The sequence below is a fragment of the Carassius auratus genome, chromosome 16, assembly GCF_003368295.1.
Source record: "Carassius auratus strain Wakin chromosome 16, ASM336829v1, whole genome shotgun sequence".
NCBI lineage: Eukaryota > Metazoa > Chordata > Actinopteri > Cypriniformes > Cyprinidae > Carassius > Carassius auratus.
The window spans coordinates 17,891,214-17,907,525 of record NC_039258.1 but is presented as its reverse complement, the minus strand read 5'-3'; the positions used below and the strand labels follow the sequence as shown (position 1 = coordinate 17,907,525).

The following is a 16,312-nucleotide window of genomic DNA, read 5'->3' as shown; positions in this document are numbered from 1 at the left end:
AAACCCCGCCTTTGGTATTTGTTATCTGATCGCCCACTGAAGATACAATTCTGTCTTTGATATCATTTATTGACTTTGTGGTTCCCAGACAATCAGGGTGCAGCAGCCACACTAATTTTTTCTTACTTCAAATCTGTGAAGAGATTTATCATTCAAAATAGGCCTAGAAGCCACAAAAATTAAAATTCAGTGTTACCATTTACCTACCCTCATGTCACTGCAAACCTCTATGACTTAAGTTTTGTTGTTGTTGTTGTTTTTATGTTCCACAAGAAGGAAAGTCATAGAGGCTTGGAATGGCATAATGGTGAGTAAATGATGACAGAATTTTCATTTGAATGTGAATTGTACCTTTGATGACTAGTCAAATTTATATCTTTAAAAAACTTGACCCTGCAGTGATGCATTTACAATGGTGACAGTAAAAAGCATAATCTATGTTTATTATTGAGCAAATATGTCAGTCAGTGATGGCAATAGTTTAATAGCTTATTAATGACACCATTTACAAATCATTCACAGTAACTGAATGATTGATCTTCATTTTAACAGGGGTTTAGCTGAAAAGAGTAGGCCTACATGAGAAAAAACATAAGAACATCAAAGAGTGCATGCTACAGAACATCAGATCTGTTTGCTCATGGTGTGTAGCAGGAGACAAATAAAAACTTTAGAACAATAGCACTTAGTCAGATATTAAAAAGCTCTTTTTTTTGTCATGGCACACCTTCTTTATATTAAGTTTTTACATGTAGAAATGCTGCTTGGTGAGATTGGATTCATCAAGCATTTTCCTCTTCACTGTTTGTTGTCAGCATATTATAAAACTACAGAATGGTTGATGTATTGATATTATATCAGTTAATTAAATGCCAACATTTACGGTACTGCAAATTTAAGTATAATCTCAATTAATAAATAATCATATAAAATGTAAGGACTTAATTTAAAATATCTGAACATATATATATATATCATGGGTCATTATTTTCCTGAGGCACAGAATTTGATTAATTAACTTGAAAAAAAGTTTGACTGTTTAAAACTCACAATGTTGATATTCAGACAAAACTAAAAATAGCACGCTGTGTTGAAATGAGATTTTGTGCCATATGATCAAGAGAATATATAAGGTACCATCTTATCCTGTCTTACTATATTTCATAAACAAACTAAGCAGTATATCACCCTGGGGATATATTTACACATAAATACATAATTATTTGATTTAGTTGTCTGCTGTTGACGCTTCCAAATTTATGATTAAGAGGATCACACTTATAGGGTAGCATTGTCACCGATGGTCATGTCTGATTATTACACTGTAAACCCCGACAAGTTAACTTAACTCAAACCGTTTGAGTAAACAGATTGCCTTGATTTAAACCATGTAAGTTTTAAAACTTTGCATTTAAGTAATTAAGTGATTAACTAAGTTCTGATTGAGAATTAGTGATGAACAGCTGCTGTTAACAAACAGAATCACTGAAGAAAAGAGAAACACAAGAACTACTACAACTGACTTCAGACACAGCCTTAGATGAAATCAACTGAAATAAAATACATGAAATCTCTCAAGATCTGATTAAACAACCCCACAAACAGCATCACCAGCTCCACTTATTAATAACCAGACTGACTTTATTTCTGTCAGACGTCTACAGAAGATCTTATTGAGAATGAACTAAGGTTTAGATGTTGATTTATTGTTTAATTTGAAGTAACCATGTTAGAGATCAGTGTTTGCTTTAGTTGGGCTCTTGACCCTTGACTTCTGTCTTAGTCTTTTCTCTGGCTGTTATAACCGTGTGTTTCTGAAACACATTTGTTGTAACTCAAAAGCCCAGAAGAAAAGCCATCAGGTGTTAACCTGTACCTAGGTGTAGGTTGTTATACTTTATATTGGTGATAATCATCAATTATTGATTCATAAGAAGTCTAATCTCTGATGAAATAAGTGTTATGTAATTTGATTGATTACAGGAGAAGTGATCCTAAGACCCAGTGGTTCTGTGATAATCCATTAATACAAAGACTTTCCAAACAGTTTGGTCTTCTATGGTGTCAATTAGTCACACACAGACATCAATAATCAGAATATGAACCTCAACAATGGTGACCATAAAAAAAAAAAAATCCTGCAGAGCATGCTGGGCGCCATGGATTTTTATTGTAGAGTTTTGTTCTACAATAGTACCCAGCATGCATTGCAGCATGTTTTTTTGTCACCATTGTAGAGGTTCATATTCTGATTATTGATGTCTGTGTTTGACCAGTTACTGGCATAGAAGACAAAAGTCTATGTACAAAATGTTTATGAAGTCATTTTAATATTAATTGAATATTACAGAATCACTGGCTTTTAGTGTCATTTTTACTAGGTCCACTTCTACTAATTACACATCAGAGATTAGACTCCACATGGATCAATAACTGTGAATAATAATGAATAATTACCATCACCTTTGTAAAGTATAACAACCTACACCTAGGTACAGGTTAACACCTGATGGCATTTCTTCTGGGCTTTCGAGGTACAACAAATATGTTTTAGAAACACACGGTTATAACAGCCAGAGAAACGACTAAGACAGAAATCAAGGGTCAAGAGCCCAACTAAAGCAAACACTGATCTCTAACATGGTTACTTCAAATTAAACAATAAATCAACATCTAAACCTTAGTTCATTCTCAATAAGATCTTCTGTAGACGTCTGACAGAAATAAAGTCAGTCTGGTTATTAATAAGTGGAGCTGGTGATGCTGTTTGTGGGGTTGTTTAATCAGATCTTGAGAGATTTCATGTATTTTATTTCAGTTGATTTCATCTAAGTCTGTCTGAAGTCAGTTGTAGTAGTTCTTGTGTTTCTCTTTTCTTCAGTGATTCTGTTTGTTAACAGCAGCTGTTCATCACTAATTCTCAATCAGCACTTAGTTAATCACTTAATTACTTAATTGCAATGTACATCTTTCAGTGAACTCAACTGAATTAAGTAAAGAGTACTCATAACTGTTAGTTTTTTCAACTTAAACGGTTTAAGGCAATCGGTTTCCTCAAACGGTTTGAGTTAACATAACTTGTCAGGTTTGAGTGAGGCTGTGTCTGAAGTCAGCTGTTGTTCCTTTCTCTCTTTTCTTCAGTGATTCTGTTTGTTAACAGCAGGTGTTCATCACTAAAGCTCAATTATCACTCAGTTAATCACTTAATCACTTAATTGCAATGTATATCTTCTTTCAGTGAACTCAACTGAATTAAGTTCAGAGTACTCATAACTGTTAGTTTTTTCAACTTAAACGGTTTAAGGCAATCGGTTTCCTCAAACGGTTTGAGTTAACATAACTTAAGGATATCTGTTTACTCAAACCGTTTGAGTAAAGTTTACTTGTCGGGTATTACAGTCAAGGCAATCAGTTTACTCAAACGATTTGAGTTGAGTTAACTTGTCGGGTTTTACAGTGTATTAGTCCCTGATCAATAAGTGACTACGTTTCATTTATAAAACATTTTATTATTATTAAAGAGTCAAATGGGAATGGTTCTTGGGTGCATCAGCTCTGAACATGAAAGTCAAAAGGGCGCTATAACATTTAAATAATCGCAAAATAATCAGTGATTCATGATCCTTCACTATTTTTACTGCATAAAAAAAATCCTGTCAATCTGAAGTCATCTTTAAGAATGAAGTAAATGAAGTAATGTTAAACGTAGTAAATGAAGTAATGTTAAACACGGCTTTTCAATGACGTGTTTGGTTAAGGTCCTGCACTTGAGATAAAACAGTTATATGTACTGGAAACATACTGTACACCTTCAGTACTCGAAACCAGGAGTGACGCTGAAAGCTAGTTTGAAAGAAAACATCAAACTTCAATTGTCATAATGAGTCACTCCATGTTAATATCAATTCTTAGTGTTGATAGTCCACACGTTTTACTGACCACAAATCTTTTCTTTCAACATGACGAACTATTTAAATACGCATGACATGACCTTCCATGACTAGTACGTCATCTTGGTACCAGCGGTCTGGCTCTATGTAATAAACCACAACAAACACACCCTCCACTCAACGTGAATGTGTGTGATGATGACAAAAGGTGTGTACCTTTCTGTCACATGCATATTCATTGGTGAACCTAGCCTTTTACATAACAGGGTAAATATTAGCAGAATGTAAGTATAGCTTTGATTTTACCATTTTACCATATTGCAGACTTGTCGGAAGTCTGTGGAAGAAGTGAATGATTTTCATAGGATTTCCAAAATGGGACATAAAGTAATCGCCATATTCTTCACCTTAATATGTGCACCAGGTAATTATTCAGCTGTATTTTCCTAGTTTTTTAAATTAAATTCTAATTTCCTATTTTTCATAAATAGCAATGCAGAAAGGAGACTGTTTGATAATGTAAATTTACAGCAACTGTTTGACACAACAGTTAAGTTTCTAATCTTTTAATTCAGTATTTTAAGATTTTTTTTGTTTTTTAAGATTTACTTGTAATTCTGCATAAAAAGGGGGTTTATGTCAAATTTAGGAAAATATCAGAAATACTGAGCAACAAATAGCTTTATAAATACATGTATTATCAAAAGCATTTGATAAATTATATTTGAATATTTGACTTTACTCAGTTTCATGACAGTATTAGATGTTGGCACAAATGGAAACAAGCAATTAATATACAAAGGCAAAATGTAAATCAGTAGACTTGGTTCCATCAAGATATGGAACAGCAATGAAGAGTTGAAAGTTTTCTTTATATATTCAAAATTATACCAACTGACACTCCTGTCTCTCTTAGGTCTTTTTGCAATGTTCCTGATTCCATCAAAAAACCCTGTGGCTGTTGGGACCAGTGTAACTATACGTGCGAATGACACTGGGATCATAACAATTGGTGCCTGGTTATATGGACCTAGTGCATTGTTCATATGGTACCCAGGGGGCATTTTACCGGGAACTAGCCTCAAAAATGGAACAGCATTTGACAATTCTACATATCAGCTCACCTTATCGTCAGTAACGCTGATGAGTTCTGGCCTGTATGTATTAGAATCCTTAGAGCCGATCAAAACACGAGCTGAGATAACCTTAGATGTTCAGGGTAAGTTGAAAAAGATTCTCTTATCCTACACACTGTAAAAATTAAATATTAACAGCATTTTAAAACCTTCGATTCATCTACATAAGAATATGTATTGCAAGAATTTGTTAAGCTACTTGTCCTAAAATGTCATATCATGAACTGCCTAGATTGTGTAGACTGGTAGAAATAAGCCACAGAACTTTGTTTTTAGGTTCACTGTTTACATTTGGATGTTATCATGTGAAACACTTTTTTTTATAATTATATTAGGGCTGTCAGTTTAAAGCAATAACTTAATTAATTCTGGAGAAAAAAAAATAACTCAATTAAAATATTTTAAAGCAGATAACGCACTGACCCCGCCGCCAGACCTATACATCACCAGGTATACTGAAACGTATCTGGGCCAGTTTTGGCAAAGATGTGGCACAGTAAGCTCTGAATAATGTGGCTGTGAGATAAAGTGGCCCGCATATGATGCCACAAATGTGGCCCAGTTATCCTAAAAAACGTATATGGGCCAGGTTTGGCAAAAATATAGCACAGGCTAATGTGATCATGAGCCTTAAGTGCCTAATATTGCCCAAATATTGAATAACAATTTGAGTCACTTTTGGCAAATACAGTATATGGCACAGTTAGCATTGGCTAGCCAGTGAGTAAGCCTAATTTTTTTTTTTTTGACATGGCAAATATGCCCAATATATTATAAAACAGATGAGTGTCCTTTCTGGTTTGGATGTAGCACTTGACACTGGCTAACTGAAATGGATATATGAAATTGTAAATATGGCCTAATAGATTTTGGCTACTTTTAGTAGGATGCAACACAGAAAACTGATGCAGGGTGATCTTGATACGAGTTATAAGGTGGCTACATACCCAATTAATTTTTTTAAACATGCTTTTGATGGCAGTTTTAAAACAGAAAGTATTAAGAGAGACTATAAAAAACACAGAAAACATAAAAAAAACAGAAGTGTCTGTCTGTCTAACTGTCAAGGTTTTTGTTAATTTAGACTTTTCTTTCCTTTTGCACCATTTCCTTTGTTTATTGTATTATTCTATGCCTAGTTAATTATTCCTGTTTGGTCTGAGTATTTATGTTCACTTTAAGTTTGTCTGGTGTTACATCTACAAGTCTGAATGTTGCTGTGCTACATTATGTTTGGCTTTACCCTTGTTGGTTTGAACACTTATGGTATATAACCATTCATCTTTGATGTGAGCTCTTTAACACAGCGTAGCTGTGACACTTATAGACTTACTGTGAAGGTAGAGTCTGAGTGAGAAGCATTTAGATTCAAACTTGTGAAGAACTGTTTTTAAAGTCTCACCATGTGTCTTTGAATATTTATCTGTAACATTTGGGTTGCTGCTTGTGCAATTGTCCTTATACCAACTTGGGTTGGGATGATTTTACAAAGTAGGAAAAATTTCTGTAACTTATTTAAATATTTAGGGAGGACATTTAAAAATGTGTCTTTACAATATGTTGAGTATTGTTGATTAGTAACTCGCTTAGGCTTAGTTTGGCCCAGATAATGTATGTTTCTGATTTATTTGTTTCTTATGAACTAAAATGTGCTCAGGAACGGTGGACGGGAGTCAATGGTGTGATGTCTACTTGATACTTTCTCATTTAACACACACACAAAAAATTAAATTAAATAATCTGTTGTGGGTATTTTCACAGTCACATTTATTTAGAGATGAATTAAATTTATTAATCGACTGCTCATGTAATTAATTAGATAAAAAAATGTTAAAAGACTGACAGCCCTTATATTTCCTTACAAATTAGATTTCTTGAGTTGTAGTAAATGTTTCTTGTGTTCTAGGTAACATTTTCAAAAATCTTGTATTTCCTGTTGTTTTCTTTAAAAAATACACATTTTTAGGGTTAATTGCTTATTTCAAACGCAATGTATCCCTCACAATTCAATGTGTTTGAACTATTTTAATATTCATAGTACCTTCTTGTGGCCTGATAATCTACTGCATGTCCGGTGATTTGTAGACTGCTCCCTTATATGACCACTGAATCATTTAACATTCACAATATTATACAATAGCCTAAGATAGCAGCTTAGCAAGGATCATCAAAACCGTACATTTTACAATGAAATGTTATAAATTCTTAACTCTTAATGATAAAATAATATAAGGACCATTGTGAACCAAAATGACAGACAGAAAAAAAAAACTGCGACAATCTTTTGCTATTTTACCAACATTATCTACTGGATCTCAGAATAATTTGCTGTGGTTTGTGTACACATTTTAAGTGAGGGTGATTGCAAAACAAACATTTGCGCAGTGAGCACACAATCAATTAACTTTTGCTTATGAAGCATTACTTAGTTTCAAGAAGCAAATCCTTACACTCCCTGTACAAAATGCAACATTATTATAACGCCTACATTTGCCTCATGATTGCTTAATGTTATTTATATATATATATATATATATATATATATATATATATATATATATATATATATATATATAAATTTAGGATTACATTTAATAATCTTTTTAATTTAAATAATAACTGTGCTAACATTAACCTATTAGCTAAGACAGCAGCGTTGTGTTTGCCGACAGCTATGGTTTTTGTCTACTCTGCAGTGAAAAGTCCAAAATATTACACGGTTGAGGGGATGCTAATGGATTTTAAAAACTCATTAAAAACGTAATGTACTTTAAACTTTCGCACTAAACATTTTCTTTTAACCTGTAGAACCTGTCGGTAATGTAGCCGCATTTGTAAGCATGACAAACCTGGTGGAGTTTAACGACAACGTGACCTTCACCTGCACCGCCGTCAGCGGAAACCCGCTGTGGTTTTCATGGCGCAACGGAAGCTCTACCGTCACAGCGGGAGGAAGAGTTGACCTCAGGAACGGTGGACGAGAGCTCTTCATCAATGGTGTGATGCGCTACGACGAAGGACCGTTCAAGTGTCTTGTGGAAAACAACATCAGCAAAGCAGAGTCTAATCAAATGAATCTAAACATAAGCTGTGAGTATGACAGCACACAACCATGATTTCACTAAAGCACTAAAGCAGTTTTCCTTCAAAGGGTATGGACAGCTGACAGTAACTACGAACCTAATTCATGTTTCAGAAGCTCAACTGAAATGTTTTTTTTTTTGTGTGTGTGTCTAGATGGGCCCAGTAACATGGCAGTGACAGCCTCGCCAGAGAAAGCGGCATATATTTCTGGTTCAGACATTTTTCTGTCATGTTCTGCTGACTCTAAACCGGCAGCTTCTTTCTACTGGATGTACAACGGCAATAACCTAAATGTCTCTGGTTCAAGTTATAACCTTAGAAACACAACTTCTAACAGGAGTGGCCAGTACACTTGTGTTGCCAAAAATGCAGTCACGCTCCGTTCTGTTGCAGTGATAAAACAAATTAAAATAGTTGGTGAGAACATGCATACACAAAATATGTTTTTATAAATTCCTGATTATTCTTGTGATAATTTTTTTTAATCTCAAATACATTTTTTTTTCTTTATTTAGATCCAATATTGTCAGTGACAGTGAATCCAGCGGGCTCCCCAGTAGAAGGCAATGTTTTTAATCTAAGCTGTAATGTTGTGGGGCCAGTGGACTCCATTCTTTGGATGAAGAATGGAATATCCCTGGGTGCCGATGATACGATCACTTTCTTCAATAAAAACACAATCTTGAGCTTTTATCGTCTCGGTCTTCGTTATGACGGACTGTACACGTGTGCTGCTAGTAATGCAGTCAGCAACATGACCAGTGGGGCCTACAATCTTATGGTCAACTGTGCGTATGATATTTCCAGAACATCCATGTTTCTTGTTTCTGTATAGATTAAGATGGGGTAAGATGTCCTCCCAACATAAATTTTTCTCTTGACTATAGATAGATGGGCATAAAAGGTAATTTCTACACAGTTATTGAATGGTTATGCTTTGGGGTGGCTCAATGCCACTTTTTCAGAACCAATCCTGACCTGATATTATCAGTTCTGAGTATCGGACGATAACGATTTTAATCTGATTCCAGTGCAGTTTTTTCTGTACCTCGATATGTGCTGAACGGATTATCACTCTTTTGTGTTACACACAAAACTAAATATAGACAACTTTCTCAGAAATATAATATATGACAAAAATACTATTCTAAACTAGGTTAGTGGATAAATCTGTAGCAAAAGTTACTCTAGAAAAATCATGAATGCACAATTTTATAAAATCTAACTGGGACACAGTTATTTGATTTAGTTTGTTGGTTTGTCTGTTATTTAACTACAACATGTACATGCACATGAAATATTTGTCAGGCTATTTTACATTAATGACTCTTTTTGAAAAAATATATACTTTGAAAGTCTTCTTGATCCAGGTAGGGAACCATCTTACCCCTAACTAATCAACTACTCAAAGCAAAAGTTTTAATTTATTTTCTCTAATAATATATTAAATAATATCAAATGCATCTTCAACAATCTCACCTTATATATGAGTTCAAAATATTAGTTAAATCTGTTTGCATTTCATTGTCAGTTTCCTTGTAATGTAATAAAGATAACATATTAATACAGTTGCTGTATTTGATAGATGGCCCAAACAACACCGCAGCCTCTGGTCCAAATATAGCAGAAGTGGGATCCAGCGTGACCTTCAGCTGTTCCTCAGTCTCTCGTCCTCAAAGTCAATACAGCTGGTATTTCAATGGCTTAAATGTGAAAAATGCTTCAGTGTATGTGACTGCGCCTCTCTCAAAAACCGGCAGCGGAGAGTACACCTGCATGGCCTTCAATAGCATAACAGGCAGAAGCAGCAGTTCCTCCGTGACATTAGCTGTATATGGTAAGTTATTTAATTCAGTGCTTTGCTTAACTGAAACCAGCGAGTGCATTTGTTCTAAAATGTGAAAATGTTTAACATCCTGGTTTTTAAAATCTAAAATGTTTGTGAATGTGATTTATAATTGTTTTGAATGAAATTTAGTTCCTGTCAGCAATGTTACGGTGAATGGGAACAATCGGCAACCAATCTTCAATCAGCCATTCACACTAACCTGCACTGCCAGTGGAGATGTTCAAAACATTCAGTGGATGAAGAACGGCACAAAAATAAACAGCGACAACAGGATCAGTTTCACCGCTAACAACTCGGTTTTGAACTTTAACCCACTCACTCTAAGTGATAATGGGCTGTATCAATGTCTAGCTAGTAATGCTGTCAACAACATGACCAGTGCGGCCTATAACCTCCAGGTCTTCTGTGAGTAAAACACCTTCATTTGACCTAGCTGCTGGGCTTTGTTCTCGTATGCAACACTTTCGAATGTAACTTTGAGCAGAGAGTGACTTGTGCCTTACCTGTGTCTGTGCCTTAACAGATGGTCCTAGGGACACAACCATCTCTGGACCAACTGTAGGAGCTATTGGACGTAATGTCACCTTCAGCTGTTCTGCTAATTCTAACCCACCAAGTCGATACAGTTGGTTTTTAAACAGCACAAAGGTGGGAGAGGGTCCAGTGTTAACCAGAGCTCTCTCTCTGGATAGTGGTGGACTCTACACATGCATGGCCTCCAATGATATCACAGGCAGCATCAGCAATGTAACACTGAAGTTAACTTTACTATGTGAGTTGTTATGCCTTCAAGTAATGTATTTACTGTAGTTTATGAAAAGTTTATAAATTTGGTTGTTCAACAGGCAGGTCAGCACATCTTTCTTATATAGTTCTTATAAAGAGTGATATCGAAAGGTCAGTTTGTTTTGTACATTTTTTTGTGCTCTCCAGAATAATGGATACTGTACATGTTTGGAAAGGCATAAGAGGGAGTAAATGATGACTGAATAAGAATATTTGATTGAACTATCCCTTTAAGTGATGTAATCTGTCTGATTTCGTTTTTCTGTCTAAATTTTAGATCCAGTCAGCAATGTGATTGTAAATGCGGTCAACCAGCCACCAGTATTCAGTCAGCCATTTACTCTAACCTGCACTGCCTCAGGAGATGTTCAAAACATTCAGTGGATGAAGAACAACATGTTCCTTCTTCCTCGCACTGGAATCACTTTCTCCACTGACAACTCGACATTGAGTTTCCAAAGTCTAAATCTGAATGATGATGGATATTATCAGTGTGCAGCAAGCAACAACGTCAGCCTCATGACTAGCCTCGTTTATGACCTGAAAGTCAACTGTGAGTAATGCACATATATTTGTAACATGTCCACTGAATCAGTGTTCATGGGAATCATTTTCGATGTATATGGCATCTTTTAGATGGTCCATGGAACACGACAGTTGTTGGCCCAAGCATGGGAGAGATGGGGTCCAGTGTGACTTTCAGCTGTTCTGCAACCTCTCGTCCTAGTCAGTATAGCTGGTTCTACAATAATTCAAAGGTAGGAGATGGTCCAGTGTTTGTGAATGCAGCTCTCTCACTGGCGAGTAGTGGACGCTACACCTGCATGGCCTTCAATAACATCACAGGCAGCAGCAGCAATGCATCACTGGAGTTCACTGTAATAGGTAAGCTATACTTCCTTACAGTGATGTCTTTTCTTCTTCTTTGAGGATCAAATTGGCTTTTTCATTTACATATAGAAAAGGATCATTTGAAAAGGTGATAAGGGGATTTAATATTACAATTAAAACACTGAAGAAATATTGTATGATTATTCCTTAAAAATAAGGTTTTAATCATTTTTGTAGTAGTAGTATCCTATTAAATACGTTCTACAGAACACTAGTAATGTAGTTCTGCCAAAATGTCTTCAAGTTAAACCAAACTTTTATTTTGATGGTTTGCGCTTTATGTTTATAAATGATATATAAGGATAGTTCAATGAAATGGTCAAATATGAAGTTACTCTCAGAGCAGTTCTGGAGAAGTTGTTTGTATATTTATGTCCTCACGTTGAAGGATGTTAATATCACTGCAAGCATCACGCGCACTTCATTACACACACAAGGTGAGTGACTAATCTAATATTCTGTACACTCCATAGAAGCCATTGTGAGAGTGGACATCACCTCCAATAAACCCATTCCTCTGGCTTCCCAAAGCCTGCAACTCACCTGTAACGTGACGGGAGCCTACAACAGAGTCCTCTGGCTTCGAAACAACCAGTATATCCAGCCATCAAACAGAGTCACGTTTTCCGCAGATAACACCACCGTGACTTTCAAAGCCTTGCAGACTGCTGATGACGGGAGATACCAGTGCGTCGCTTCGAACGCAGTGAGACCGCATTTCAGTCAGCCATACGATCTTGCGGTCGTCTGTGAGTAATATAAAACATCTGTAAATTACTTTGATAAAACATGTTTTGCATGAACTAAAGCTCTGTGTGTTTATTGGGCAGTTGGACCAGAGAGTGTGACGATCTTTGTGCGCCCTGGGATTCCCCCTGCCCTGACATGTCAAGCAGTGTCTCAGCCACCAGCTGTTTATAAATGGATCCTCGAAAACAATGTAGTAGTTGGAAATCATTCTTCCATATTGCTTCCCATAAACTCTATCTTTGGCAGCAATTACACCTGTGTGGCCAAAAACCCACTGACCAATGTGACACTCTACATGAGCCACATCCTCAATTGTGAGCATTAGCCCAACTTCACACACAGCAGCTAACATGCAAAATATAAGTTAACTGATTGTCAGAAATTATTTTGAAGGAAACTAATAACAGATCATCATTTCCTCTGTCTTTACTCCAGATCCTGACGCAGCTGTCAGTGTCCAGGCGAGTGTGATGTTGACGGCTCTGTTTGTTCTGCTGATCCCAGTGCTGGATGAATGGCTCTAATACTGATATTTCTGTGAACATGCCATCTGTCTTTGAGGCCAGAATGAGACTTGTGGGTACATTTATCACTTAAAAGCAGCAAGAAAAAAATCGCACTGGCAACATCATTCAGCCCAGATTAGTGGAGCTGCTTCTTAATTTTAAAACATATTTAAACATCATGTAAAGACAGGTATGAAAAATTATTAACCAAACATGCTTATGGCAAGTACAAAGTAAAAAAAATAAAAATAGGATTACATCTTAACAGTCATACATTTTAATGAATCATACTTTATCACTCGCCTATATGTTTATCTTCTAAAACCTATATCTTTCGTACATTTATTACTATCATTAATTGGACAGTAATTTAAGACATGGATGCTATACTATAATTAAATCTGCTGAAATGAATAAACTCTGGATTATTTTCTCACTTTTAGCTCTGGTTTTAAGTTTCTATTACTAATATACACCAAATTCAGGCAAAGAATACCCGAATGACCAATTATCCAAATTACCTGTTTGCATCCGAAATGTGTATTTATCTCACAATAGTAAAATATTTTCTTATAGAAATATTATATGCCTTCTGTGTGATTATTTGAAATGTTTTACACTTTATTTATATACCAAATAAAAGTACACTATTCAAATTAATTTCTCTCTTTGTCAACATGCTTTATTTGTAAATGTACATGTCTTTTTCCAGTATGCACTTTCCCCCGTTTTAAAACCTGAATGTAGAGCATTGACTAGAATACATGTTATTGTATTGTTAATATAAGAATTACAAAAATAGTTCAGTATATACTACTTAAGATATGGTGTGATAAGTACATGTTTAAAATTATGGGGGTGAATAGTTGGTGAGTATAGTGACTGTTAGTTAAATCGGCATACTGAAGCCTTTTTTCTCCTTCCTGTTTTCTCCAACCAACTGTTGGCATTTTCTAAATGTTGAAATTCCCTTCTTTTGGCACCATGCTTTCTTGTCTTTACTGAGGATTCCTGAAAATAAAACAAGATGTATGTATGTATTATAACTTCCGCAAAAACTTTGTAACTTTTGTACAATTATTTTACAAGCTTTCTTTTGACACAGTGTTTCGTGACCTGCTATGTATTACATAACAAACAAAATGGTCTGGGTAAATACAGGTTGCATGACTCACTATTTTGACGTTGCAACCCACAGGGACAGTTCTGCTCCAGTGCATTTCTTTTCCCTGTGGAAAAAAAACCCCACATCAATTAAAATTAATAGGACTCTTTCATTTTATATAGTAAATACTACAAAGTATTACATTTGGGCAGCACATACTATTAGAGAATTTCTGAACCAAAACCTACATCACACTTTAAAGAAGCACAAGACGACACATTTTACTACTGCAACACATAAAATAAGAGTTTTCTTCAGAATGGCTCATTGAATGGCTAAGGATCATTACTAAATCTTTATTTATGTATAAGAAGTTATAAGTGATTTCTGGCTCCTAATATGTGATGATTGATTAAAAGATTATTTTTAAATCATTTGTTGACATGGTAGGGCTTGCACAGACTTGTCGACTACATGCACAGAGTTTGCAAGTACTACGTGAATTTTAGGATTACAATATTGCGTTTAGCTGTTACTTTCTATGACTTTATTGATGTTGCATGTACAATTTAAATATGTAATTTAATAATTAGGGGTGTGGCCAAAGCTGAATACCTTAATCGGAATGGCACGGATTCAAAAAGAGTAACGGACAAGGAATAATTCTGCCTGAATATTCGGCTGAGGCTGGCACAGTCTGGTGTTTGCTTTAAAACAGATGAGCCAGGGGATCAGTGCAATATTATATAATGTCCTCTAAAGTCACGCAAAAGAGTGTAAAGTGAATGAATGTAAACTGGATTGAATGAAAAGAGCGCAATTCAAGCACCGCTTTGGTGTGGCCTCTCCGTGAAATCAGAGCTTGGCAAGAGTAATATCACCTATAATAATACACCATACACATTCTATTATTTGTATATTTTTTTAAAAATCTATGTTTTAGGCTACGATATGATGCGAATGAATGGAATAAGCAAGCGCGCTCAACAATCAAACAGTCGCGCTGCGCGTCTCAATCTCTCAAAAACAACACCAGTTCTCTCTCATAGGCTAATAATCATCTTAGAAACAGAAACATTTTATAATTGGCCTACATGTTTGCATCTTTATTTTTTCTGGTTTGCGTGGCACTCACATTTTTGTTTAGAGAAGTTCACAAAAAGACTCGCTTAAAGAGTTCTGCGTAATGAAAAGGTGCGCATTCAATTAATTCAGTTCAAATGAACACTTAACGTTTGTCATGACATCTCTCTGCTTGCATGATAAGTATATTTTTAGAAATTAATAATTGTTTTAGTTTAGTCATGCAACCATTTATGCCATGGTGACCTGTAGGTTCCAAAAAAATTCAACTTTCTGTAACTGTTTGCATAGAAAGATCACATACCAATGCAGTTACATGTCTTGCCCTGGTGCCTGGATATGACTTGACCTTTGACCACTGGAGACTTATTTGAATCTCCCACCTGAGGTTGTTCTGCAATAAAGGAGTATATAGAAACATATAGATACAAACAATAACACAAACTAACAATACACAGAATTTAAATTTTACCTTGACAGTTGATGTTAGTGGTAATCACCACAGCAAAGACCAGCAGAAGCACCTGGAAGTTCATTGTTATCCCTAGCGCTTAGTCAGAAAATGAGAAACGTTGTCTAAAAGGATGCTCTTAAGTCTTCAAGACTTCTGCTTTTCAAGAGAACTCTGTTCAAATCTAGGGTTACACAGTATTTATACGACAAAGCTCCGATTTCTGGGGCTCAAAAGCCACATCTAATTATGCCCCAACTTGTTGGATAGAATCTTAGAAATGAAGAGTGAATGAAAAGTTGACAGCATATCTCGTTTACTGGGAACTGCCAAGATTTGGGATGAGGGCAGCATGCAATTTAGGAAAAGAAAGCCATTATTTGCCTACTTTGTAATTCAAACTTTGATATGACCCTTCACAGATTTTTTTCTTTTCTTTCTTTTTCTTACCATATCTCATTTATAACTGTTCTGTTCAATTCAAATGAGACTCAAGTTCTGCACTTGAGTGTTCTGTGAGAATCCAGAGTTCAGGTTTCACTAAACCTTAGAAGAAATAATTTGTCCTTTCTCTAGTCTAATAACATACTATGCAGTTACTGATGCGGCAACAGTGATATGTCATGATAAAAACATGATGGATGTTTTTGAGAACAAGAAGACCATAGGTCAAACTTAATGCACACCTTAGGACCAAAAAAAAAAATTCCTTAACAGCTAAATGATTTCAAGCATGCACACCATAATCAGTCTTGTATTCACTCAGATTCATCTGAAAAGA

The 16,312-nt window shown here is 35.5% G+C and overlaps 1 protein-coding gene across 1 annotated transcript; it reads left to right on the top strand.

The window, feature by feature from the left end:
* The first annotated feature begins 4,144 nt into the window (after nucleotides 1-4,144).
* LOC113116402 (carcinoembryonic antigen-related cell adhesion molecule 5-like) lies at nucleotides 4,145-13,436 on the top strand. The gene is made up of 13 exons (XM_026284546.1): nucleotides 4,145-4,314; nucleotides 4,807-5,109; nucleotides 7,835-8,116; nucleotides 8,264-8,527; nucleotides 8,626-8,898; nucleotides 9,696-9,947; nucleotides 10,089-10,364; nucleotides 10,483-10,731; nucleotides 11,023-11,298; nucleotides 11,382-11,630; nucleotides 12,110-12,385; nucleotides 12,467-12,700; nucleotides 12,822-13,436. The coding sequence occupies exons 1-13, from the start codon at nucleotides 4,266-4,268 to the stop codon at nucleotides 12,908-12,910; spliced, it is 3,072 nt and encodes a 1,023-aa protein (XP_026140331.1). The 5' UTR covers nucleotides 4,145-4,265; the 3' UTR covers nucleotides 12,911-13,436.
* The last annotated feature ends 2,876 nt before the right edge of the window (nucleotides 13,437-16,312 follow it).

What these genes read in the sequence shown, in the direction of transcription:
- LOC113116402 (XM_026284546.1), top strand. Translation starts at nt 4,266, where the DNA reads ATGGGACATAAAGTAATCGCCATATTCTTCACCTTAATATGTGCACCA. An exon ending in CACCTTAATATGTGCACCAG is followed by an intron (nt 4,315 to 4,806) that starts GTAATTATTCAG and finishes TGTCTCTCTTAG; the next exon opens with GTCTTTTTGCAATGTTCCTG. An exon ending in ATACGATCTTGCGGTCGTCT is followed by an intron (nt 12,386 to 12,466) that starts GTGAGTAATATA and finishes TTTATTGGGCAG; the next exon opens with TTGGACCAGAGAGTGTGACG.